Source organism: Pyrus communis, chromosome 7 (genome assembly GCF_963583255.1).
Source record: "Pyrus communis chromosome 7, drPyrComm1.1, whole genome shotgun sequence".
NCBI classification, from domain to species: domain Eukaryota; kingdom Viridiplantae; phylum Streptophyta; class Magnoliopsida; order Rosales; family Rosaceae; genus Pyrus; species Pyrus communis.
Genome location: NC_084809.1, coordinates 27,645,070 through 27,665,966, shown reverse-complemented (window position 1 = coordinate 27,665,966; position 20,897 = coordinate 27,645,070). Strand labels below are relative to the sequence as shown.

The 20,897-nt window shown below is 37.0% G+C and overlaps 2 protein-coding genes across 2 annotated transcripts; one reads left to right on the top strand and one right to left on the bottom strand.

The window, feature by feature from the left end:
- Positions 1 to 2,522: 2,522 nt before the first annotated feature.
- Positions 2,523 to 4,649, top strand: LOC137741133 (trans-cinnamate:CoA ligase, peroxisomal-like). Its single transcript, XM_068480937.1, has 2 exons — positions 2,523 to 2,777; positions 2,944 to 4,649. The coding sequence occupies exons 1-2, from the start codon at positions 2,565 to 2,567 to the stop codon at positions 4,453 to 4,455; spliced, it is 1,725 nt and encodes a 574-aa protein (XP_068337038.1). The 5' UTR covers positions 2,523 to 2,564; the 3' UTR covers positions 4,456 to 4,649.
- Positions 4,650 to 12,247: 7,598 nt separating this feature from the next.
- LOC137740836 (polyamine oxidase 5-like) lies at positions 12,248 to 19,352 on the bottom strand. The gene is made up of 10 exons (XM_068480642.1): positions 18,838 to 19,352; positions 18,609 to 18,724; positions 18,364 to 18,452; positions 17,290 to 17,403; positions 16,825 to 16,912; positions 16,639 to 16,724; positions 16,441 to 16,543; positions 15,993 to 16,090; positions 13,437 to 13,866; positions 12,248 to 13,261 (listed from the first exon to the last, which is right to left on the bottom strand). Exons 1-10 carry the CDS (start codon positions 18,875 to 18,877, stop codon positions 12,947 to 12,949), a joined length of 1,479 nt encoding a protein of 492 aa, XP_068336743.1. The 5' UTR covers positions 18,878 to 19,352; the 3' UTR covers positions 12,248 to 12,946.
- Between the last annotated feature and the right edge of the window lie 1,545 nt (positions 19,353 to 20,897).

The following is a 20,897-nucleotide window of genomic DNA, read 5'->3' as shown; positions in this document are numbered from 1 at the left end:
TATTGTCCCTTCTTGTTGACAGAAAACCCAAGGCTCAAAAGGGTCGTGTGGCGGTGGTCGTTTGCATTGTTGTGGTAGTGCTCTATCTACTGAGGTTTTTGGGCTGGCTTGAAGATGTAATGTATTAATCTTTCTTATCCTGTAGTGGGCTCTTTTCAAGCCAATTTGGCCTAACAGGGGCTTTTAGATGTTAGGGTTTTAATAAGATTGTTTTTAAATTTTAACCTGAATGATTTCAAAATCTAATATAAGTCCTTATTTTTAAAACTTACCATATTTAAGTAACTATAGCACATTTATTATTTATAAACTTACCATTCGAAATTCTTTACCCAACATCTCCTTCGCTGTTAATCTTTTAGCAAGATACAGCAATGCACCAACACGCAAACATTGGACTGGTGTTAAAGACATATTCCACTACCTTAAGAGTACTATGGATCTGGGCTTTTTCTATCCCTACGGATCCTCGAGTGATGCCGCACCCCCTTATCTCGAGTCGATTATCGCCTTGTTGGTTATGCCGACGCAGGATACTTATCTGATTCGCACAAGGCGCCGCAATCTCTTGGAGGTTAACTAAACAGACCTTAGTTGCCACTTCGTCTAACCATGCTAAAATTCTTGCCTTATAGAAGCAACTCGGGAATGCTTTTGGTTAAGAATAGTTATACGCTATATTCGAAGCTCCTGCGATGTTTACCCCGTCGTTGATGCCCCGACGACGATCTATGAAGACAACGCATCATGCGTTAAACAACTCAAGAAGGGTTACATCAAAGGAGACAACACCAAACACATTGCGTCGAAATTCTTCTTCTCATATCAACAACAAGAGCATTAGAAGATTGAAGTCATGAAAATCCATTCACAAGACAATTTGGCCAACCTCTTCACCAAATCACTATCGAAGGCAACGTTTCAGAAGCTTGTTTAAGGAATTGGTATGCGTAAATTTTTTGAGTTGTAACATTGCTAGTTCTCTTTGGAATTGCGTCAAACTCAGGAAGAGTATCCTGAAGTATACTTGTTTGATCGTAAAGTACTCTTTTTCTTTACGATTAAGAGTATTTTTCCCACTGGATTTTTACTACCTAAAGAGGTTTTTACGAGGCACCTACCTTGGGTTGATCATATCCCTGATGACATCCCGTAGACGTTTCATTTGGCTTTGCATTACTCACTCATTTTTCCTTAGACTATGGGTTTTGTCCCTACTCGGGTTTTTACCATAGCCATAGGGTTTTTTGTGAGATTTACTTCCTTATGCAAGTTCCTACCTTATTGAGAATAGAGTGTTCCGAGAATCAGTGCCGAGGAGTCGACTTCCTCAACCTCTACACGATGTCGAATCTACTTGAGTATTTGCACACTCAAGGGGGGGTATTATAAACTTCTTGTTTAAGTGTGATTGTGTAAATCCTAGATTAGATTTTATTCTAATTATTCTTCCCTATTAGGACTTGTATTCCTTGGAGGAGAAGGATTTCTTCTCTCTTATTACTATAAATAAAGGCACTGCGTAGAGGGAATAATAACATCCTCTATACAACCCTACAAACACATCTCTCTCTATATTTTCTCTCTGTGCCGCCCACCCCCCCTTCCCTTGTTAGTTAAATATAGGCCACAACACTAAAGTTATATTTAAACCAATTTTGTCCAGTGTATAAAAATTGACATCATTTAAAAGGCATATGAATCAGTATTGAGCAAATGAAGTTTCACTAATTGGGGGCTCCTTAATATTTGCCTCTTCAACTCTCTAAAGTGGTGGCAAATATATGTTGCTCTTCAATGTTCTCTTATGAAAGAGGTGAAAAGATGATTTTGTTCTTGAAAGTGAGTCACGTGCGACGTGCCTATCATACTACGCAAATTGTTAAAAAAAAAGAAAAAAAAAGGGATGAAATCGTCTAATTCCTGCTAAATTAACGGATAGATTGACAAGAAAAATTGTTAAGGGAGAGTTGAAGTGGTTAGCAACATTTTCCTCTTTCGTTTTCTATTTTATATATATATATATATATATATATATATATATTTTAAGAGAGAGAAAGTACATGCATGAGAAATATAGTTAAAAAAAAATGTCACCACGCAACATGGCAACTGTAGCGGACAAGTCAAGCAGCCGATGGAGTAATAGATAGCGTGGAAAGCCCTTAGTTTTTAGTTCCTGGAAATTCAGAAGACAAATCAAAAAGAAGAGGTCAATGAATTTCTTGTATTCAAACTAATGAAGTCTAGTTGTAATAACTTAGTAATTTCCACACAAGCATCAAGCAGCCTCGTGATCCGCTCCCACCATTCCCACGGCAAGTATCGTGGACCCTCCCACCCTGACAATTCACTATATATTGCACCATACATCCCCTCCCACTTACGTCCTTCACACAGACAGTTTCAACAATCCCATCTCTCTCTCTCTCTCTCTCTCTTTCTCCCACTTACGTCCTTCACACAGACAGTTTCAACAATCCCATCTCTCTCTCTCTCTCTCTCTCTCTCTCTCTCATTAACCAAATTAAGCAGCTTAGTATTACCCAAAAATCGACCGAAAAATGGCCCTTGAATCTATGAATATGCTTCCGAAATGTGATGCCAATTACGCAGCTCTCTCTCCCACAACCTTTCTCAAGAGAGCTGCTGCTTTTTATGCCGACCGTACCTCAGTCGTCTATGAAGGCACTCGCTTCACTTGGGCCCAAACCTACGACCGTTGCTGCCGTCTCGCTTCCTCCCTCGTTTCCCTCAACATCGTCAAACACGATGTGGTTAGTCTCGTTTATTCGCAATTAACGATATACACTCAAAAGTAGTTAAAAACATTTACTTATAGTGCATTATCGCAAGAGTTTTAATTAATTTATTTTCTCCAATATTGGTTGATTGATATTAAACAGTAAGATTAATTTTTGGTGCTTTTCTTTTCTGCGGCAGGTTTCAGTATTGGCTCCTAACATTCCGGCAATGTACGAAATGCATTTCGGAGTGCCCATGGCCGGGGCCGTGCTCAACACCGTCAACACCCGCCTGGACGCCAAAACCATAGCCTCCATTCTCCGGCACTCAGGAGCCAAAGTCTTCTTTGTCGACTACCAATTTGTCCCCCTGGCACGTGACATCCTGAGGATTCTCACCACCGGAACTGCCGGCACATCCATGCCGTTGGTCATCGTGATCGACGATATCGACTCCCCCACTGGTATTCGACTCGGCGAGTTGGAGTACGAGCAACTCATCAAAAGGGGCAATCCCGGATTTATCTCCGTTCCAGTCGATGACGAGTGGGACCCCGTCGCTTTGAATTACACCTCCGGAACGACATCGGAGCCCAAAGGCGTTGTGTACAGCCACAGAGGCGCATTCTTGAGCACCCTGAGCCTAATTTTGGGCTGGGAAATGGGGGGCGAGCCTGTTTATTTGTGGACCCTCCCCATGTTTCATTGCAACGGCTGGACCTTCACGTGGGGCGTCGCAGCACGCGGCGGCACCAACGTCTGCCTCCGCAACACCACTGCCTACGACATCTACCGCAACATTCACCGCCACAAGGTGACGCACATGTGCTGCGCCCCCATCATCTTCAACATCCTCCTCGAGGCCAAAACCCACGAGCGCTGCGAGATCTCAACGCCCGTCCAGATACTCACTGGCGGAGCCCCTCCTCCGGCCCCTCTCCTAAAGAAGATCGAGCCGCTAGGGTTTAAAGTAACCCACGCGTACGGCCTGACAGAGGCAACAGGCCCCGCTTTGGTCTGCGAATGGCAGGCCAAGTGGAACAAGCTGTCTCAGGATGGTCAGGCCAAACTCAAGGCAAGGCAAGGCATAAGCATATTGACTCTTGCTGACGTGGATGTAAAAAACAAGGACACAATGGAGAGTGTCCCCCATGACGGGAAGACCATGGGGGAGATTGTTTTGCGTGGGAGTAGCATCATGAAAGGGTATTTCAAGGATCCCAAGGCGACCAAGAAGGCGTTCCAGAACGGATGGTTCTGGACTGGAGACGTCGGGGTTGTACACCCAGACGGCTACATGGAGATAAAGGACAGGTCGAAAGATGTGATCATATCAGGAGGAGAAAATATTAGCAGTGTGGAAGTTGAAAATATGTTACATGGGCATCCAAAGGTGTTAGAGGCAGCAGTTGTGGCAATGCCACACTCTCGATGGGGAGAGAGCCCGTGTGCTTTTGTGGCTCTCCGAAGCAACGCCGAGGGGGCAGCCACCGAGTCCGAAATCATTGCTTACTGCCGCAAAAACTTGCCGCATTTTATGGTGCCCAAGAAGGTGGAGTTTCTGCCCCAGCTGCCCAGAAATCCAATGGGCAAGGTTCTCAAAAACGTTTTGAGGGATCAGGCAAAGACATTCATCTCATCGGAAAGTCAACAGACCGCCGTTGATTCCCACAGCAATGATCAGCAGATTCTTGCTTTGTCGCGTCTTTGAATGGTTTATCAATATTTAACCTCAAAACTCTTTTTTTTAATGTGTTATTATTTCAGGATTTAATTTACATGGAATAACCATTTGTACAGTGGATTTATATCCATGAGTTACAGAATCCAGTATGTTGTTTAATCTTTTCTGTGAGGTTGTGAGGTCGGCTGCAGCTTCATTTTTAATCACAATTGTTTTCACAAGTCCAATTTATTTAGTCACCCATTCTCTAATTAAATTATTTGCTTGTCACCTAGCCAATTCGTATAAAGACAGAAATGATTCCATTCTCATCACCGTCTAATTAAATCTCATACTGCAAGTAACCTTTTACGACAGTGGTAAAAAGATGTTAAGCATTGCATGACGGCGTAAGTTCAAACTCATAACTAATCTAAATATATAATCTGACAAAATCTATCATTTAACATAAATAAATAAATAAATAAATCACACACTAAAATTTATAACTAAGGGACAGCCTAGCAGAGAATCAAGCTTTTGGTGCAAATAGCAATCCTATGTACAACCTTCCAATAGCTCAGTGAAGCCAGAAGCTCTTCTCTTTTGGAAATAAAAATAGAGTGAACTTGACGTAAGTCCGAAGTTGAAGAGATTTTTCAGTGTGATCGGTACACTGGATGGTACATCACATGTCACTAAACAAATTGTGAGATATATGTGCTAAAAAGTTAATAACTTAAAAATAAAATTTCCCACCATTCTTATTAAAGCACGTGGTGTACCATTTATGTTCCCATTACAACTAAAAATTTCTCCCGATTTTGAGGGAAGATTTTTCAATGTGACAGGTACACGGGCTAATACACAATGTGTCACTATACAAATGGTGAGATATGTGTGCTAAAAAGTTAATAACTTAAAAAATAAAATTTCTCATCATTCCTACATGATGTACCATTTATGTTCCCGTCACAACTAAAAATTTCTGATTTTTGAGAGCAATTATCTGATATGGTCCAATCCTAATTATTGAGTTAAGTTCGCTGACTTATTGTCCACATCATCTTATTTTCATTTTCTTGTCAAATTTACTCCTTAATTAAGGATAAAACTTAGGCACGAATTCTTTTATATTTTGCCCAATAATATCCGAACACCTGTTTTTTATTGTTTTAAATAGTGTATGTGTTATTTTTGTGGGGCTTTAAAAAAAAAAAAAAATACACACGTATCATCCTTTAATTGGACAACAAAAAAAGTTTAGAATGTACGGTACTCATCCTCCTTTTTCTTCCATTTTTTTGTGTGTCTTCTTGTCCCTTTTCTTCCGGAGAATACTTAGGTACTGAACAGTCAGTATCCAAATTTTACTGACCACCTACATGGCCCAATAGTATTCTAACATCTGTCATATAACCCAGCAACCAAACACCCAGATTCATTCACGCCTCCATCGCTCTGACCTTCCGACTGCCCCTTTTCCACTGTCAACCCATCTCTCACGGATCCAGAGCAGCCCATCCTCTCACCGGCGACCCCCCTCCAATCCCTCTCATCTCCGGCGATCCCACTCCTAATTGTTCTCTTCTCCAGTGACCCACCCCGAATCCCTCCCTTATACTGCGAATTGGGTGCATGTACGCGAGGAAGATAACAAATTGGGTGAACGGAGCACCAAAATCCATCTTCCATATATTTTAATGACCCAATTAGGTGCACGTATGCTAGTATCCATTATCTATGATGTCTTTTCGAGATATTTCAGACTATTATCAACTTATTTTGTGGTGAGAAGTGGGGGATTGGGGTGGGGTCACCGGAGGTCCCGAAGAAGTGACTGGAGTGTTTTCGCACGCTACTTGCTTAACTTCGGAGTTTCCATGGAACCCGAAGCCAGTGAGCTCCTAAAAAGTCTCGTGCTAGGTAAGGATGGAAATATACATATAAGGATCACTTCCTTAGACGATGTGGAAGGATCACTTCCTTAGACGATATGGAATGTCACAATCCACCCCCCCTTAGGGGCCCAACGTCCTCGTCGGCACACACGAGACCAGGGTTAGGCTCTGATACCAAATTGTCACATTCCGGCCCAGGGCGGATCACTTCCCGGGCCCGCTCCACCACCGTAGCATGATATTGTCCGCTTTAGGCCCCGAGGCCCTCACGGTTTTGTTTTTGAGAACTCACGAGCAACTTCCTGGTGGGTCACCCATCATGGGAGTGCTCTCGCACGCTACTCGCTTAACTTCAGAGTTCCCATGTAACCCGAAGTCAGTGAGCTCTCAAAAGTCCTCGTGCTAGGTAGGGATGAAAATATACATATAAGGATCACTCCCCTGAACGATGTGGGATGTTACATTTAAGGAACAAAACGTACATACTAACAAATCAAATGAAATTGGACCTGATTTTACAGTAGGGGATTTTTTTTGTCTTAGATCAAAATGCCCCAATAAAATATAGGTTTAAATACATTTAACACTGTACAAGTTTAGTAGGATGTTCCTCGTCAAAATGGATCATCAAGTTTCAAAATGTAATTTTTATTGTAGGTTTAAATGTAAAAATGGTCTATGTGTTATAGCTTTGGCTAATTTAGTTTCTATGTTTTCATTTTGACCAATTTAGTAATCATGTTTATCTTTATTACCAACCATCCAATTTTTGTTAAAAAATTCATAAAAATATTATACCCTATTAAAGAAAAATTCAATTTTTTATTAGCAAAACAGTATTCCTTCAATCATGAAAATTTTGATTAAGTGCCATATATATGTAGCAAAATAGTATAAAAAATTCGAGCAAGTGAATATAGCCAATGTATAAGATGTTGGGTTTCTATCATGCATCCAGGGTCGAAAAGCCTCCATCCCTTAAATTACTGTAATAGATTCAAACGCTTTTGTTAACAATAATAATATTTTAAAAAATTTGCTTTAACTAAGTAAAAGAAACCAACCGCATTGAACTGTTCAAAACTTAATGTACTAATTAATTTCTTAGACGGCAAAAAGAAAATAGAAATTTAACACACGTTTTTAGTACTATTTTCCTATATTTATAATTATTTTCAATTTGCTAAAACTCATTTCTAGTACAAGGACTTTATATTTTCAATCATGAGATAACCTAACAGCGGGCCTTGCTGAGAAATTATACTGTGATATAGTACCACCAGCTAGCATTGCTGCCAGGGATAATACATTTCCACTCAAATTTCCCCATGTGTACAACTAATATACATATATAAGTTTATACCGTTAATTCTGTCGTTACAAACCAAAAACAAGATTAATCACTATGTGCCCGGCGCCAACCAAAAGCTTGACTGACGGACTAACGATGGCAATGATGGAAGCCAAGCCACTGCTTCAGTTTAAGGAAAACAGCCAGGATGCGCCTCCATTCATCGTTATTGTATCATTTTCCTGCACTTTCATTTTTATCCAATGTCATGCCACAGGAAGGAGGTGGTCAAATCTCGATGAGGCGACGACGTAGCCACAAAGATTAATAAAAGGGGAATTCTTTAACGTAGTGTTAGCTGCTAAACGACAGGATTTTAAGTTTGTTGATGATTTGTATTAGTAGTACAATGGAGAACTATAAGTGGAGATGTACTACCACTCAGCAATACCACCTAATAATTTCTCCTCAAGTTATTGCATTGTATTTTGTAGTTCAAGTTAATTAATTTAACAAAAACAGCTAGCAACTTTTTGTATTAACTTTGTATTTGAATCTTTCACTTTAATAAATGTCACGTATTATTTTTTACACAAAAAATAACATGTGGCATTTAATGCCTTTAAAATTATATTGTGTGTTTTTCATCTTTAATTTTTAGCCAAAATCATTAAAAGGTTTTCTTTCGTGCCTTTTCTTTCTCACTTATCAAATACTTGTATTATTTACATTAGAGTGCGAAGAATACGTGAAACAAGAAATAATATTTGGGTCAGAAGAAAAAAAATAAAAATAAATATAAGATTGAGTTTACAGCACATTGATAGAGGCTTCAGCGAAAAAAGAAGAAGCTATTTTGGATTAAAGTTTATCTTCAACGCACGCTAAAAGCTAAAGTTAAAAACAATTTCTAACTTTAAATTGACTCAATCTTTCTCCGACATATTAGAAAAGTAGAAGCCATATGTGACCTTAGAGTTAAGTGTAAAGTCATATTTGGTTTTGTATTCAACTCGAATAGTCATATATAACTAGGTATTTGAATTTAAACGCTATATTTGAATCTTATTTAATATGTATTGAGTATGATATTTAACATCGAGAATAGTTTTTTAAATTTAACTTTATAACTTTTAATTTTTAACTATTAGGTTGCAGCCTACAGAGAACGAATGAGTTGTTGATAGGACTTCTCCACTTGACTGGGGTTCATATCTTTGATTTTTCCCTGACTGATGGATTCTGAAACGTTTAAATTAACGACTTCGCACGTTTGTTCTTAACCGGCATCTGCTTCATTGGAAAAAAACAAAAAAAAAAAAAAAAAAAAAAAAAAAATTAGAATCGGACCAAAAACAATATCTAATCGACATGCATGGCATGCATGTGCAAATTAATTCAAAAGAGTGAGCAAAGATTAAAATTAAGTACTGAAAACCCTAGAAAATTCCACGTTTGAACTTTTGAAAGTAAGCACAATTAGTTTTATACATGGAGTTTATGTACCGGTGACGTAATCATGGTTTTTAAATAATTGGGGTGTAATATCAACAACAAAACTTCATTAGGCCATTTCGTGGTGCACTTAGCAGGTACTTGTCCTTTCCTGCCAACATATGCAGAAAACTTATGCCAACATATGTCAACAATTACTATTATTTGTAGATGCTTATCGAGGGTGGATACATGATATTGTGGAATAGTGTTGCAGACTGTCAAGGCTTGTCAACAAGGTATTTTATCGAGCACATGCTGCACATGGTAGAATCGTACACAAGAAGGGAGAAAATGAGGACAAATATGATAGAAGAAAATAAAAATAGGATGAAGTTGTAATTTAGTCTGCCTTAATTTTTTATAGAGATCAAATACAATACACAAACAAATATACATAAGGTTCTTAAAATTGTTGGAATCAAGGGCAACCAATAACCCATGCTGACTCCGCCACCATTATGCATGCATATTATGTTTATTATTATTTGATGGTTTCTTCAATAATAATATCTTTTTTTTTGTTTTTTTGGTGAAATAATAATTTCATTTTGAATGGTGAAAGGTTGATAGAAGAGACGTGAAAGCAATTCATATGGGATTTATATAAAGAATAAATAAAAGTGTTGTTTAACTTTCAAGTTTTCGTTTCATGCATTGTCCATTTATTTCTCGTCTAACGCCCTCATGACTCTTTACATCTCGGCAAACTCTGCTCTCTGTTTACTGTTTTCCTTCCTCGTCAATATTGTCGGATCGGCGCATCGATAGGCGACTAGATTTAGCGACATATGGGTGGGGTTTTGCACATTCAGTGGTTGGGCTAAGTAGATCGCCTTGATTGCACGTAGCGGTGCATGCCCATAGACGCCAAGCTATAACAACATCCCCATAGTCGTTGTCGGAGTTTTTATATTAGGTTCAGTGTCTCTAGACGCCGGTTAAATGAACTTAGTTTTTGACCAAGTTTTCTTGTTACGTGACTTTGGCGGCTGAATCAGGATTTTCTCATGTTTGTTTTGAGTACAATTTTCTATATTCTGTACAAATATTTCTCTACTAGTCATTGTACATTTCGTTCAAGATAGGACAGTGATATTTTATTTTAGGTTAAGATTCAAAGCTCAATTAATAGTTTAACAGTTAGTCTTCACGTAAATCACTGTTCGAATCAAAAGTTATTGTTGTCGGTTCAATGGTTCTGACTACAGAAGGGGACAAGTGAGTGAAGTTCTAAGAAATCAATCAAAGACAGTTTCATGTTCTTTCTCTGTTGTTAACGTGGAATCAAAGATCTACTAAGACTTCGACATTTAAAATAGAAATATTCATTGCCAGGAAGGCGTAAATTCAACAACGGCATCGCGCCGCTATTTGATTCACAGGCCAAAATCTTTAAGCCCCTGTTGAATTTAATCTAGGATAGTAATTTTTACACGTCTCTTTTTACCTTTCACACAGTAAAAAACATTATAGCAATGAATATCAGGATGATACTAGGAAATATGGTCCGAAAGTGGAGGCTTTTGATCCTTTTGTTCCAGGGGTAATAGCCCCTCACTATTTTCTATTAATTTTCTTCAATTTATTTCATCGATGGCCGAAAATTGAGAGTAAGTGAGAAGTAAAAATGATTTTGGAGATAGCACCACCCCTTAATCTACTTCTTATTTTTAACCTTTAGATTCTATAACATCTAAGGGTCCTGATTACGATTGATGTGGAGAATTTCAATCTATAAATGACATGGATTATAAATACCCGATAAAATAAAATTGAGACTTGGAAAGATTAAAATAAATAAATAAATCTAACGTAAAATCTGGAAGTGTGGGAGTGAACGTGAGAGGGAGGCACATAGGCTTGTTTCTTTACAGTTTTCACAACATGACTACCTTTTGGTTTAAAGTTCTCATGCCATCAGAACCTACTGCCCTTTTCGATCAATTGATATAAATATCAACAGAAACGAATATAAATGATATATTGCAAATTCAAAGGTAATAAGTGCTGGAATCTTATATATTCTAATCTATCACAAAATGATACGAAATAACGAAAATTATATTTTGGCAGAAAATTGAGGGTTTAGCGAATCAAAGTTTAAGAAAATTTGGAGTTTAGTGATGTGGAGGCTTTCAAACAAGATTTTAACGAAATTTTAGAGAACCGAAGTTTTGCACTCCAAAGATGTGAAGAATGAACATTTAGGGTTTACAGTTTTGTTTTGTTTACTTATTGAAGATTTAAAAGGCTGATAACTTGATTAATTGTTGTGAATTTTGGAAGATTGTGATTGACTGATTCTGTACAATATATACTACTATAAATAGCTATGTGTTTACAACCAATTCCTACTAACTAGGTACTTATTTACAGCACATAATACAAGTTAGGACTGTAATCAATTACAATATATATTGTCCTGATATCGTTGATTGATTCATAATATATCTTGGTGATTATCCTTGACTTTCTCAACAATTGTTGCGTGTCGAAGTTTTATATGAAGAAATTTTTTAAAGAGATTGTCTCAAAAGTTTGACTATTTATAAATTCTCCATCATTTTATATTTTTGACATAATATTTAATAATGTTAATACGAAAATTGCCTTTAGGTTACGAGGAAGCAGAGAGTAAGAATAGAATCATCATGAAGTTGCTGCTTTGTCAATTCATTCACATTCTCGATTGGTATTGTTTTAAGAAACTGCTTTGATTTCGTAAGAGAATGGTTGAAGGGCACATTGCCATGATTTTCATTGGCTATGGGTTGAGGTGGATAAAGGGTGGGATGTGTTTCCCCCCTCCCAGACGACTACGGATTGTTTTTTTTTAATATTCTTCTACTTTTATTTTATTTCAGTTTTATTCTTTATTGGCTTTCTTATTAATTAATTGTAATTTCATATTGATACCATGTCATCTATTAATTAATTGTAACTTCGCAACTATTAGTTATTGTCTATTATGTAATTGATAGTGTAGTATTCCTAGTTTATTAAAGGACTTGGTTTTAAGGGGAACATCTACAGTGAAGGGTTACGTAGGGGTTCGATTTTATCGCAAACAGCTAGGCTCCGTTTGGTAGGCCGGATAAGATAGGTTGTGGTCAATTAAAATGGACTTGAGTTCAAACCGTTGTTTATTGTGTCAAAATATGAGATGGACAAGACTATACATAATAGGTTATAAATTCACAATAAAGTGGGTTATCTAATCTATTCTTATACATAAATTACAAGTCCTATCTTACAAGTCTCTACCTATTCAATCATATCCTGAAAGTACAATCTCATCTAACCTACCAAACGACCACAATGATGCAAACAATTGCTAACGACGATATTTGACATTAGTGTATTTGTATTGAATATTAATGTCATATCAACAATATCTACAAAATATCAACGCCAGCACAATTGTGGTTCAACGTTGACCTTGTAAACCGCTCTTTGTCCTCCACCACCCGAACCTTCACATCCATTGAAACAATAACGCCAAAACACACAATACTAAACAATTAACCACAAACTCATTAATCACGATCGGAATGAGCTGCCCCTTCTTAATTTGCTTCAATTTGTCGAACTTGTACTCGCACTTCCATGGGATGTCAAACTCGACATGCATGGGTTTGTTGAGAGTTGCTGGAACAAAGGTTATAGAGAAAGGAGGAGAAAAGGTAGAGGAAGAGGCTCAGGCCTTCGAGTTTTCTTTGCCACAGTTGTAACATAAAGGTGTTTTCTCAAAACATTGCTAATGAGGGTTCCTTGATAAATCTAAAAGATTAAATTAGATCAACAACTTTGAAATTGTAAATCCTATCATTCATTCATGTACCAGAATGATTCACATCCTTGAGATTTGGATGGGAACTGTTCCTTCAAGCACTTCATCCCTAAAGTAAGCGTGCTGAAGGGTCTCCAAATTTCCGAGTTTCTGTAACAGATGCCGCTGACAGTTCTCAGCAGCCATAACTCCTGCGGAGTAAGCTCCGTGTACAGATCCTTGGTGGTCCATGCTAACAGCCTCCCCACCAAAAAAAAGATTACCCAAAGGTGCCCGAAGCCTCTCGTATATATCTCCTGGCTTTCCAACCAAATCCAACGCGTAACATCCAAGGGAATTCACATCTGTTCCCCATCGTGATACCAGATATTGAACCTGTAACAGAGAGACCAACCAAAGTTAAGTCCACAGTTTTTGTATCCATCGACTCCTGAACACCTACTTGAGACGAAAATTTTATCCAATTGGTTGATAGTATCAGGACCTTGTCACTATTTTAGTTACTGAGATTGACTGAAAACTGAGAAACATCTGGAAATAATGAACTTACTGGTTCAGTGGCATCAGACATCATCTTCTTAAGCTGCAACATCACAAAATTAACAGCAGCGTCATCTGTTAGGCTTTCAAGGTCATATGCAAACCTTCCAGCAGCCATATATATGAGGACCGGATGGCCTGTGACCTTGTGAAGATTGAGAAAATAACCACATCCATAAGAATTTGGCGCAACAATACCCAAGAGCTCTACATTTGGCCAGAAAACTTTCTCAAATCGCAAGGCAATTTTGTTTTCATTGCCCACACCAAGATCAGAAATTGCAGCAACCTTCCACTCAGGCAACTGAGGTTCGAACTCAATCAAATTGGCTTTAAGAATCCCATGGGGTACTGTTATTATAGCCGCATCAGCAATGAATTTTCTTCCGTCTTCAATTGTGACCATCACCTTATTAGACCCATGCAATATCTTCGTCACCCTGCTTATCAGGAATCACAAAAATTTAAAATGTATCCTAACCAAAGAATGTGAGAATTTCATAACTTCATTATCTTACTTTTGGGAACTCAAAAAGCATAAGTTTTTGTAAGAGGTTGCACCCTAAGTCACAAAAAGGATACGTTCACAAAAGGATTGGTAATACTGACTAGAAGAAATCTGAATTTGTCTTTAAATAAACCATTACAATAATCAAAGTAGTCTCGAACTCATTAAAAACTTAATCCAAGCGAAGATAATTTCATAGATTATTTACGGTGTGAAGGAAACTGTCAGCTCAACCAAAGCTGATATAAAGTTCATATATATTACAGCACAGCTATGGATAACTGAGTACAAATAATAACTTCAAAATTTAGCCAAAATGTATAATCATCCTTGTCATCATAGGTTTTGTCTTAATGCGTGCCATGTGATGAAAATGTTGTTAATCATACCCTAGTCTTTTGCACGCGACACTCACATGTAGGGGCGAAAAATACACATTAAGTGACCTTTTGGACCATGAAATGACATTTTTTTTTAACCAAGCGTGTTAGCCCAATATGCACATGGATATAAATTAACACAGCTTGAGACAACCCTGTGACCACATGGAAGATCTGTGCAATTCTGCCTTACAACTTTGCTTCTTAGCAAACCATTTTTAATATCATGACCCATCTGGCTACCTCCTACCACCTCTCTCTCTCTCTCTCTCTCACACACACACACACACACACACAAAAACTAATACCTAATAGTTATAATCCATTAATATATATAACACTACTAATGTATTATCAATTATCACACAAGTTTAAAACCAAACTAGAAACTTAATTACACAATGTAACCAAAGCATTGATAATTTGAGATAATAAAGAGCAGATTCCAACAGTGGGCCATAATATATGCAAAAGGGTAGTGCTATTCACACACACCTCTTTACCTCCCACCAAGTACGGACAATAGCAGAAGTGATGTTTCGAATGGAGAATGTATTAGGAATTGCATGCGGCATGAGTCCTTGCTTGATAAACAAACCAAGTGTTATTGGTTTCTAACTGTTAAAATCTAATGGTTCAGCCAGAGATGCTTCTTTGCCCTTTGAGGGCACTCTTGGTTCGGTTTGGGTAGTTGAGGCTTGAGTGTATGAATGTGAGGTTGATAGGCATGTGGTTTTGTCAAGGTAAGCCAAATTGGGGAGATTGTTAGTCTAGGACTTATAAATTGGCTTACTTGACTATAAAACCACACAACTTCACTTGTAATTGTCACTTAGAATAAGCAGTGACAATTCAAGTTCAAGTGAAGAGAGAAGAAAGTACAACCTTTCGTGTTATACATCCACCCAGACCTAAAACTGTCATAACCAACATAGACACCATCTGAGCCTTGAGGATGAGGCACTCATACTGATATGCCATAGGCTTTTGTTTCGACTGTTTTAAAAGAGACTTGTACCAGCTCTCTTCTTAGAGATTCGAGTTGTATTTATCATGATTGGTTGAATAAAAAAATCTAAGAAACTGTCTTACATAGAGGACTCTAGTGTCAAATATCTCTTTGGAGAGCCAATACTGTAATAATATAGATTGCATATTTCAAAATTATATCCTATCATTAAAAGTCAAATTTAGGATTAGATATATGAATCTGTTAGGACTGAAGATGGAGTAGAATTTTGCAAAACCAGTAAGCCAGCCACCATATTCCAGTTATCACCCAGTAAATATGAACAAAGTAAAAGTACAACCCAAACTCGAAGAGGCCCCCATTGTTTGGAACTTGCAGGCCCTAACGAAACTATATTCAAAATCTAATATAAACAAGCTCGATCCCACTTAGAGGGATAAGGCTTTGTTGTTGTAAAATAAACAAGCTGATCCATGCAACAAAGCTTGTCAAGGACTGAACAAACTAAATTTATAATTTGAGGGAATCACAGCAAAGATGTAAGCTCAGAATCGGATTTAATGTCTTTGACCTCAACAAAATGTATATATGTTGCTAGCACAAGGGAATTATGTCAATTTTTTGTTTGCGTAGCTCACAAATCACAATACACCCACACCACACCAACTTAAGCAAAAGCATTTGTCAATTATGGTATGAGACACATACCTGTGATTCAAGTGTACATCAATATCTTTTGCAAGAGCCCTTATTATTGGGTCATAGCCTTGCACCATAAGTCCATGACCACCAGATAGAACATGCTCCTGTATAACAAGTACCCTCAACTTGTAAGCCTTCATTAATAGATAACTCAAAGGTAGCTAGACTAAAATGCATCCAAGCATCAATTATCTGGCTCAATACAATTCATTCCCAATTAGAGAACTCTCTCCCAATTCCCAAGGTATTTAACAAAGAGGAAACAATTGTAAGGAGACAAGCCCAAAAGAGTGAAAATTCGTGTAAAAGTTGGTAATTCTACTTTCAAATAGAGTCGTTAGTTCCGCAGCTCTGTTATAGAATTCCATAATTCAATTTAAGATCGAGTCAAGGGGGAATTGCGCCTATGGTTTTTGGCCCGCAATAAAGCTAAAAGTTTAGGTATTGAACTAACCTGATCCCAGTTTTTTAGCGATATTACATCTGCATCAGCAGCAAACCATGCTTCCATTCGACATATGTACCATTGTAACACTTCGTGAGCAAGTCCTTTTTGTCTAGATAAGGTGGGAGTTAAATCAGTTAGACTAACAGATCAAAGAATGAAGCATAATACAATAAAAGGTGTCCTAATTTACTTTGTTTCTAATACCTTAATTCAGGATGCCTATCCATCACTACAGAAATTGCTTGACAGACAGACATGTCATCAGAATTCTCAATCCTTACTTTCTCAGTCTAGAGAAATAAAATAAGAAAAGTTAGTTTGCAGATTGCAGCAGAGCTGGATTCATAATTACCCAAAAAAATCAAAGAACCCAGATTGCAGTCTTCTTACCCCTTTGAGAATCTTCTTGAAAGTATCACCAACTTCAACAACCATCTTTTGAGGAACTTGACGGCCATCCATATCAAAAAGTGCAAAGCTGGAAAGTAAAAACAATAGTTCAGACCGAATACTGATTACAAATAAAAATGTCACTACTTCAAAATTTGAAGAATGCAAAAGTTAAGGCCTGAATTCAATATGTTCTGCTACCTCAATGATGAAAATTGTAAAATATAATAAATACATATGGAACTTAATGGGGTTATGTGAAGCAGTGAAAGTGATACTAATCTCACTTCCAATGACATTAAATGGAACATTCCCAGTAAATAAGACATCCCAAGATTAAATTAATTTATATCAATTAGATAAAAGGAAGACATGTCTACCTTTTCAAACTTGTGCTCAACACATTTAGGAGTATAAATCTCAAGTCCATTCAGAAGAAAAGTAAATAATCAAGGATGTGCTTACCTTTCCAAATCATGGTCATACAAGACAGAGTCGTCACCACTTGTACGGTATAAAGTAAGTCCTAGTCGGCGTATCAGTGGAGCCAAAGGATTCTCATTGCAAACACCATGCAGCCTGAAATAAAATTGAAACAATATTGGACCATTAGTTAATAAGCCATCAACCTAATTTAAACTGCTTCGGTTCTTCAACTAGAAGTGACGGCAGCTTTTGAAAACCTCTAGTTTAACTTTTAGTAGAACGGATTTCATTCAACAATAAGACAAGCGTACATACTCCAAGACCCAATTTATAATAAAAGAAGCAGAGTTCATGTTGACGAATAAAATAGACGAGAGAAGAAAACAAACATAAAATTTTGATAAATCGCATTTGGCTATCGAAATCATCAAAGTCATTTCATTTTCTGTAATCACATCTACAATTTACAGTTTCTTGCCTTTGTGATTGCTTGCGAGTGTGCATGCAGATTCTTGAATGCATTTGCAAGTAAATAGTCAATAGGATTCAAATACAGAACATAGAGCATACTTGTTAACATATCCAAAAAATGTTCTACTTTTATATAATAGTGGCTAGGATTTTATCTTATGGGTGGCTCAGCAAGCAAATCCAAATTTTTCTACTTGCTTCCATATAATAGTGGCTAGAGAAAGAATGGTTCTTTCTTTGTTTAGTCCACATTGAACAAGCTTCTATGTTTAAAGAGTAAGCGATGGCTTGGGGTAATGACCAGTTGTAGGCTATATGGAACAAGTAGAACATAGGACAGAAGAACTGTGGCAAGCACAGGGTATCATCACCTAGGAATTTCCAAGAGTAACGCTCATAACCTAGGAAATTCACATTAATGAAATTCTTTTATTTCTTAACGTTTTCATGTTTACATGAATCTATGTAATGAGACAGGGGTTCATCTTAATCAAGCAGCAGCATGGATAGATCAAACAAAAAGAATAAGATAGATCACACAAATTAAACAAAGAATAGATCAATGCCACGGGAACCAAAGCACTGCGTACGTGCAAAAAAATGAGGTATTAAATTCCCCAAAGTTCAAAAGAGTGAATTTACCATGATGCTCCCATATCGACTGGACAACCAAATGAGTAGTCGGTATGAATCCGGCCACCAAGTCTGTCCCGTGATTCGAGCAAAACCACCTGACAAAATTATGACAATAACGTTAAGGCATTGCTGAAATCAAGCAAGATACAATTTTTCGATAATTTTTTAGGGGTCTAAACATATTCACACACACACACACACACACACACATATACATAGAGGGATAATACTAATTGTTGCCGACCACTGACCTTAAAAGATGCATCATGGAGAATACGGGCAGCAGCAATCCCTGATATACCGCCACCAATAACAATAACAGAAGGGCATACATTCTGTTGCCTCTCAATGTGAGACAAAACAGAGCCTACTCAACACAAATATCACAATTGTCAGACCAAAAAGCAACAAACTTTATAAAAATAACCACCACCCAAATTTGAAATGCAGCTTCAAATTATTCAAAGGCAGAAAACATACCATCAAATAAATCAGCAGATAATGGATCCTTCGGGTCCATTGGAACTTCCAAGAAAATGGGGATTTGAAAAGAATTGAATTGAATTGAATGATTAATTCAAATAAAATTTGGAATTCTGAATGGTGGGTTTTTATTTTTCAGGGTGTATAGGAATCTTGGAGATTAACTGGAAAGAATGATAAAGAATGAAGATTAAAAGGCCTGCAATTATGCGGCTGAGATTGGAAGAAGAACAACAACAACGCAGCTTCTCATACCAACTCATGTCATTTATCATGTCACATATGCTCTCTCTCCTCTCCCTCTCTACCACAAATCGAAACGGAAAGAAGAAGAAGAATCCTCTCTGTCTCTCTCTCTCTCTCTTCTCTGCAACAATGGCAAGTAAAATTTTTCAGAATTCCCTTTTGGGTCGGGGGGCAATGAAGGCGACGAAAGAAGACAACCCAGATCGCCGACGGCCAACTGGGGGAATATTTTAGGAATCTTCGAGCTCGGATCCAGCAGTGTACAACTTGGACGCAAACTGTTCAACGTTTATCAGCCGCAAGGATTCTAAATTTGTTATTAATTTCTTCTTTATTAAATTATTAATTTTTTTTCTGTCCGGTTTTTCTTAAATTATAAGTAACGGCCCGCTCACTGCGCTCCACTCGTGAAACTCGTTTCCTCATGGAATTTTTTTTCTTCTTTTTTTGCCCTTTTTGCGGGAAACATATTGGCCAAGGCCGCCAAAATTGTAGTACAAGTTGGTTGGAAGAGAAAAAGGAGGGAGGAGATATTAAAAGTAGGCAAACAGATAGTTAGGTTTGATTGATGACAATATTGATTTTGATATCATATGATGTTTTATTATAATGACAGAAAATAATCATGTTTATATATAATTTGATAATTTAAATTGTATGGTTAATAAATAATGTGTTTATACCGTATTACTTAATACTCATTTATTTTAATTTCCAACCATAATTTTCTCACATTACTCATGGTCTCAAGTCAAACCATCTTGTCATATCAATGCATTTTTGCTCATGGTACATCACTTTAATGATGGTGGCAACAATTATGACATTAATTGTGAAGGTGACAAATAGGATTTGCAAATCTAAACAATTTAGGTTGCTACTCCGTAAACCGATAAATCTTTATTAATTAATAAAATATTTTTTGTCAATTAAAAGATGGTGAAAAGATTACTTAGTCTTATATCACACAAAAAAAATTGATGGGCAATAATATAATTTCACAAGTCTAAATTTTACTGTTTTTTATTGAAGCCTCACTTACATATGATATTAAAATACCTTCAATATTTATATAATAAAAAATAAGAAAAAAACAAAAACAAAAACCTCTCACTCCCCCCACTTTCTCTCTCTCTCCCTTTCTCATTCTTATTTTCTAAAAAATGTGTTCATACACACAAAGTGTATAGACAAATGCTAGTATGAATTCAAATAACACGTTTCAACATTTGAATCTCAAATCCTCCCAAAACATACAAAATAAGAGAGAAAACAATAAGAATGCGTTTGTGGCACCAAAATATCTCGAATTAGACTAACTTTTAGGGACTAAGTTGAGTTGGTTTGACATGGATTAAGCAATACTAGAATTGTTAAATGTTTAGTACAGTGCTATACTAGCTAAGACTAAATTTTTTTTTTAATTAAAAAAACTTCCACTTTCTTGTCTAGAAAATCAAAATGCAGTCTATAAATGAAAATTGTAATGAGAAATTAATCCTTTCTTTTTCAGAATTTATAAGTGTGAAAAAAAAAGATTGAAATAGTTATTTGCTGTTTTTTGCATTCTGCTGTACCTCCATCTTTTGTCCTGGTTTGCAGACGAGCTTGAGCCTTGAGAGGGAAATATTTCCATGGTTTGGGGAACTTTGTAACTTGCTGTTGATGTAATATGCTGGACATAAATTTTGTTGTTGCTGCTTAATTTGTTGTTTCTGCTGTTATTTTGTTGGTGTAATTTGCTGGAGCAGCTGGACATAAAAAAAAAATGGCAAAGCTAATTTTGTTGGTTTAACTTGCTGGAGCAGCTA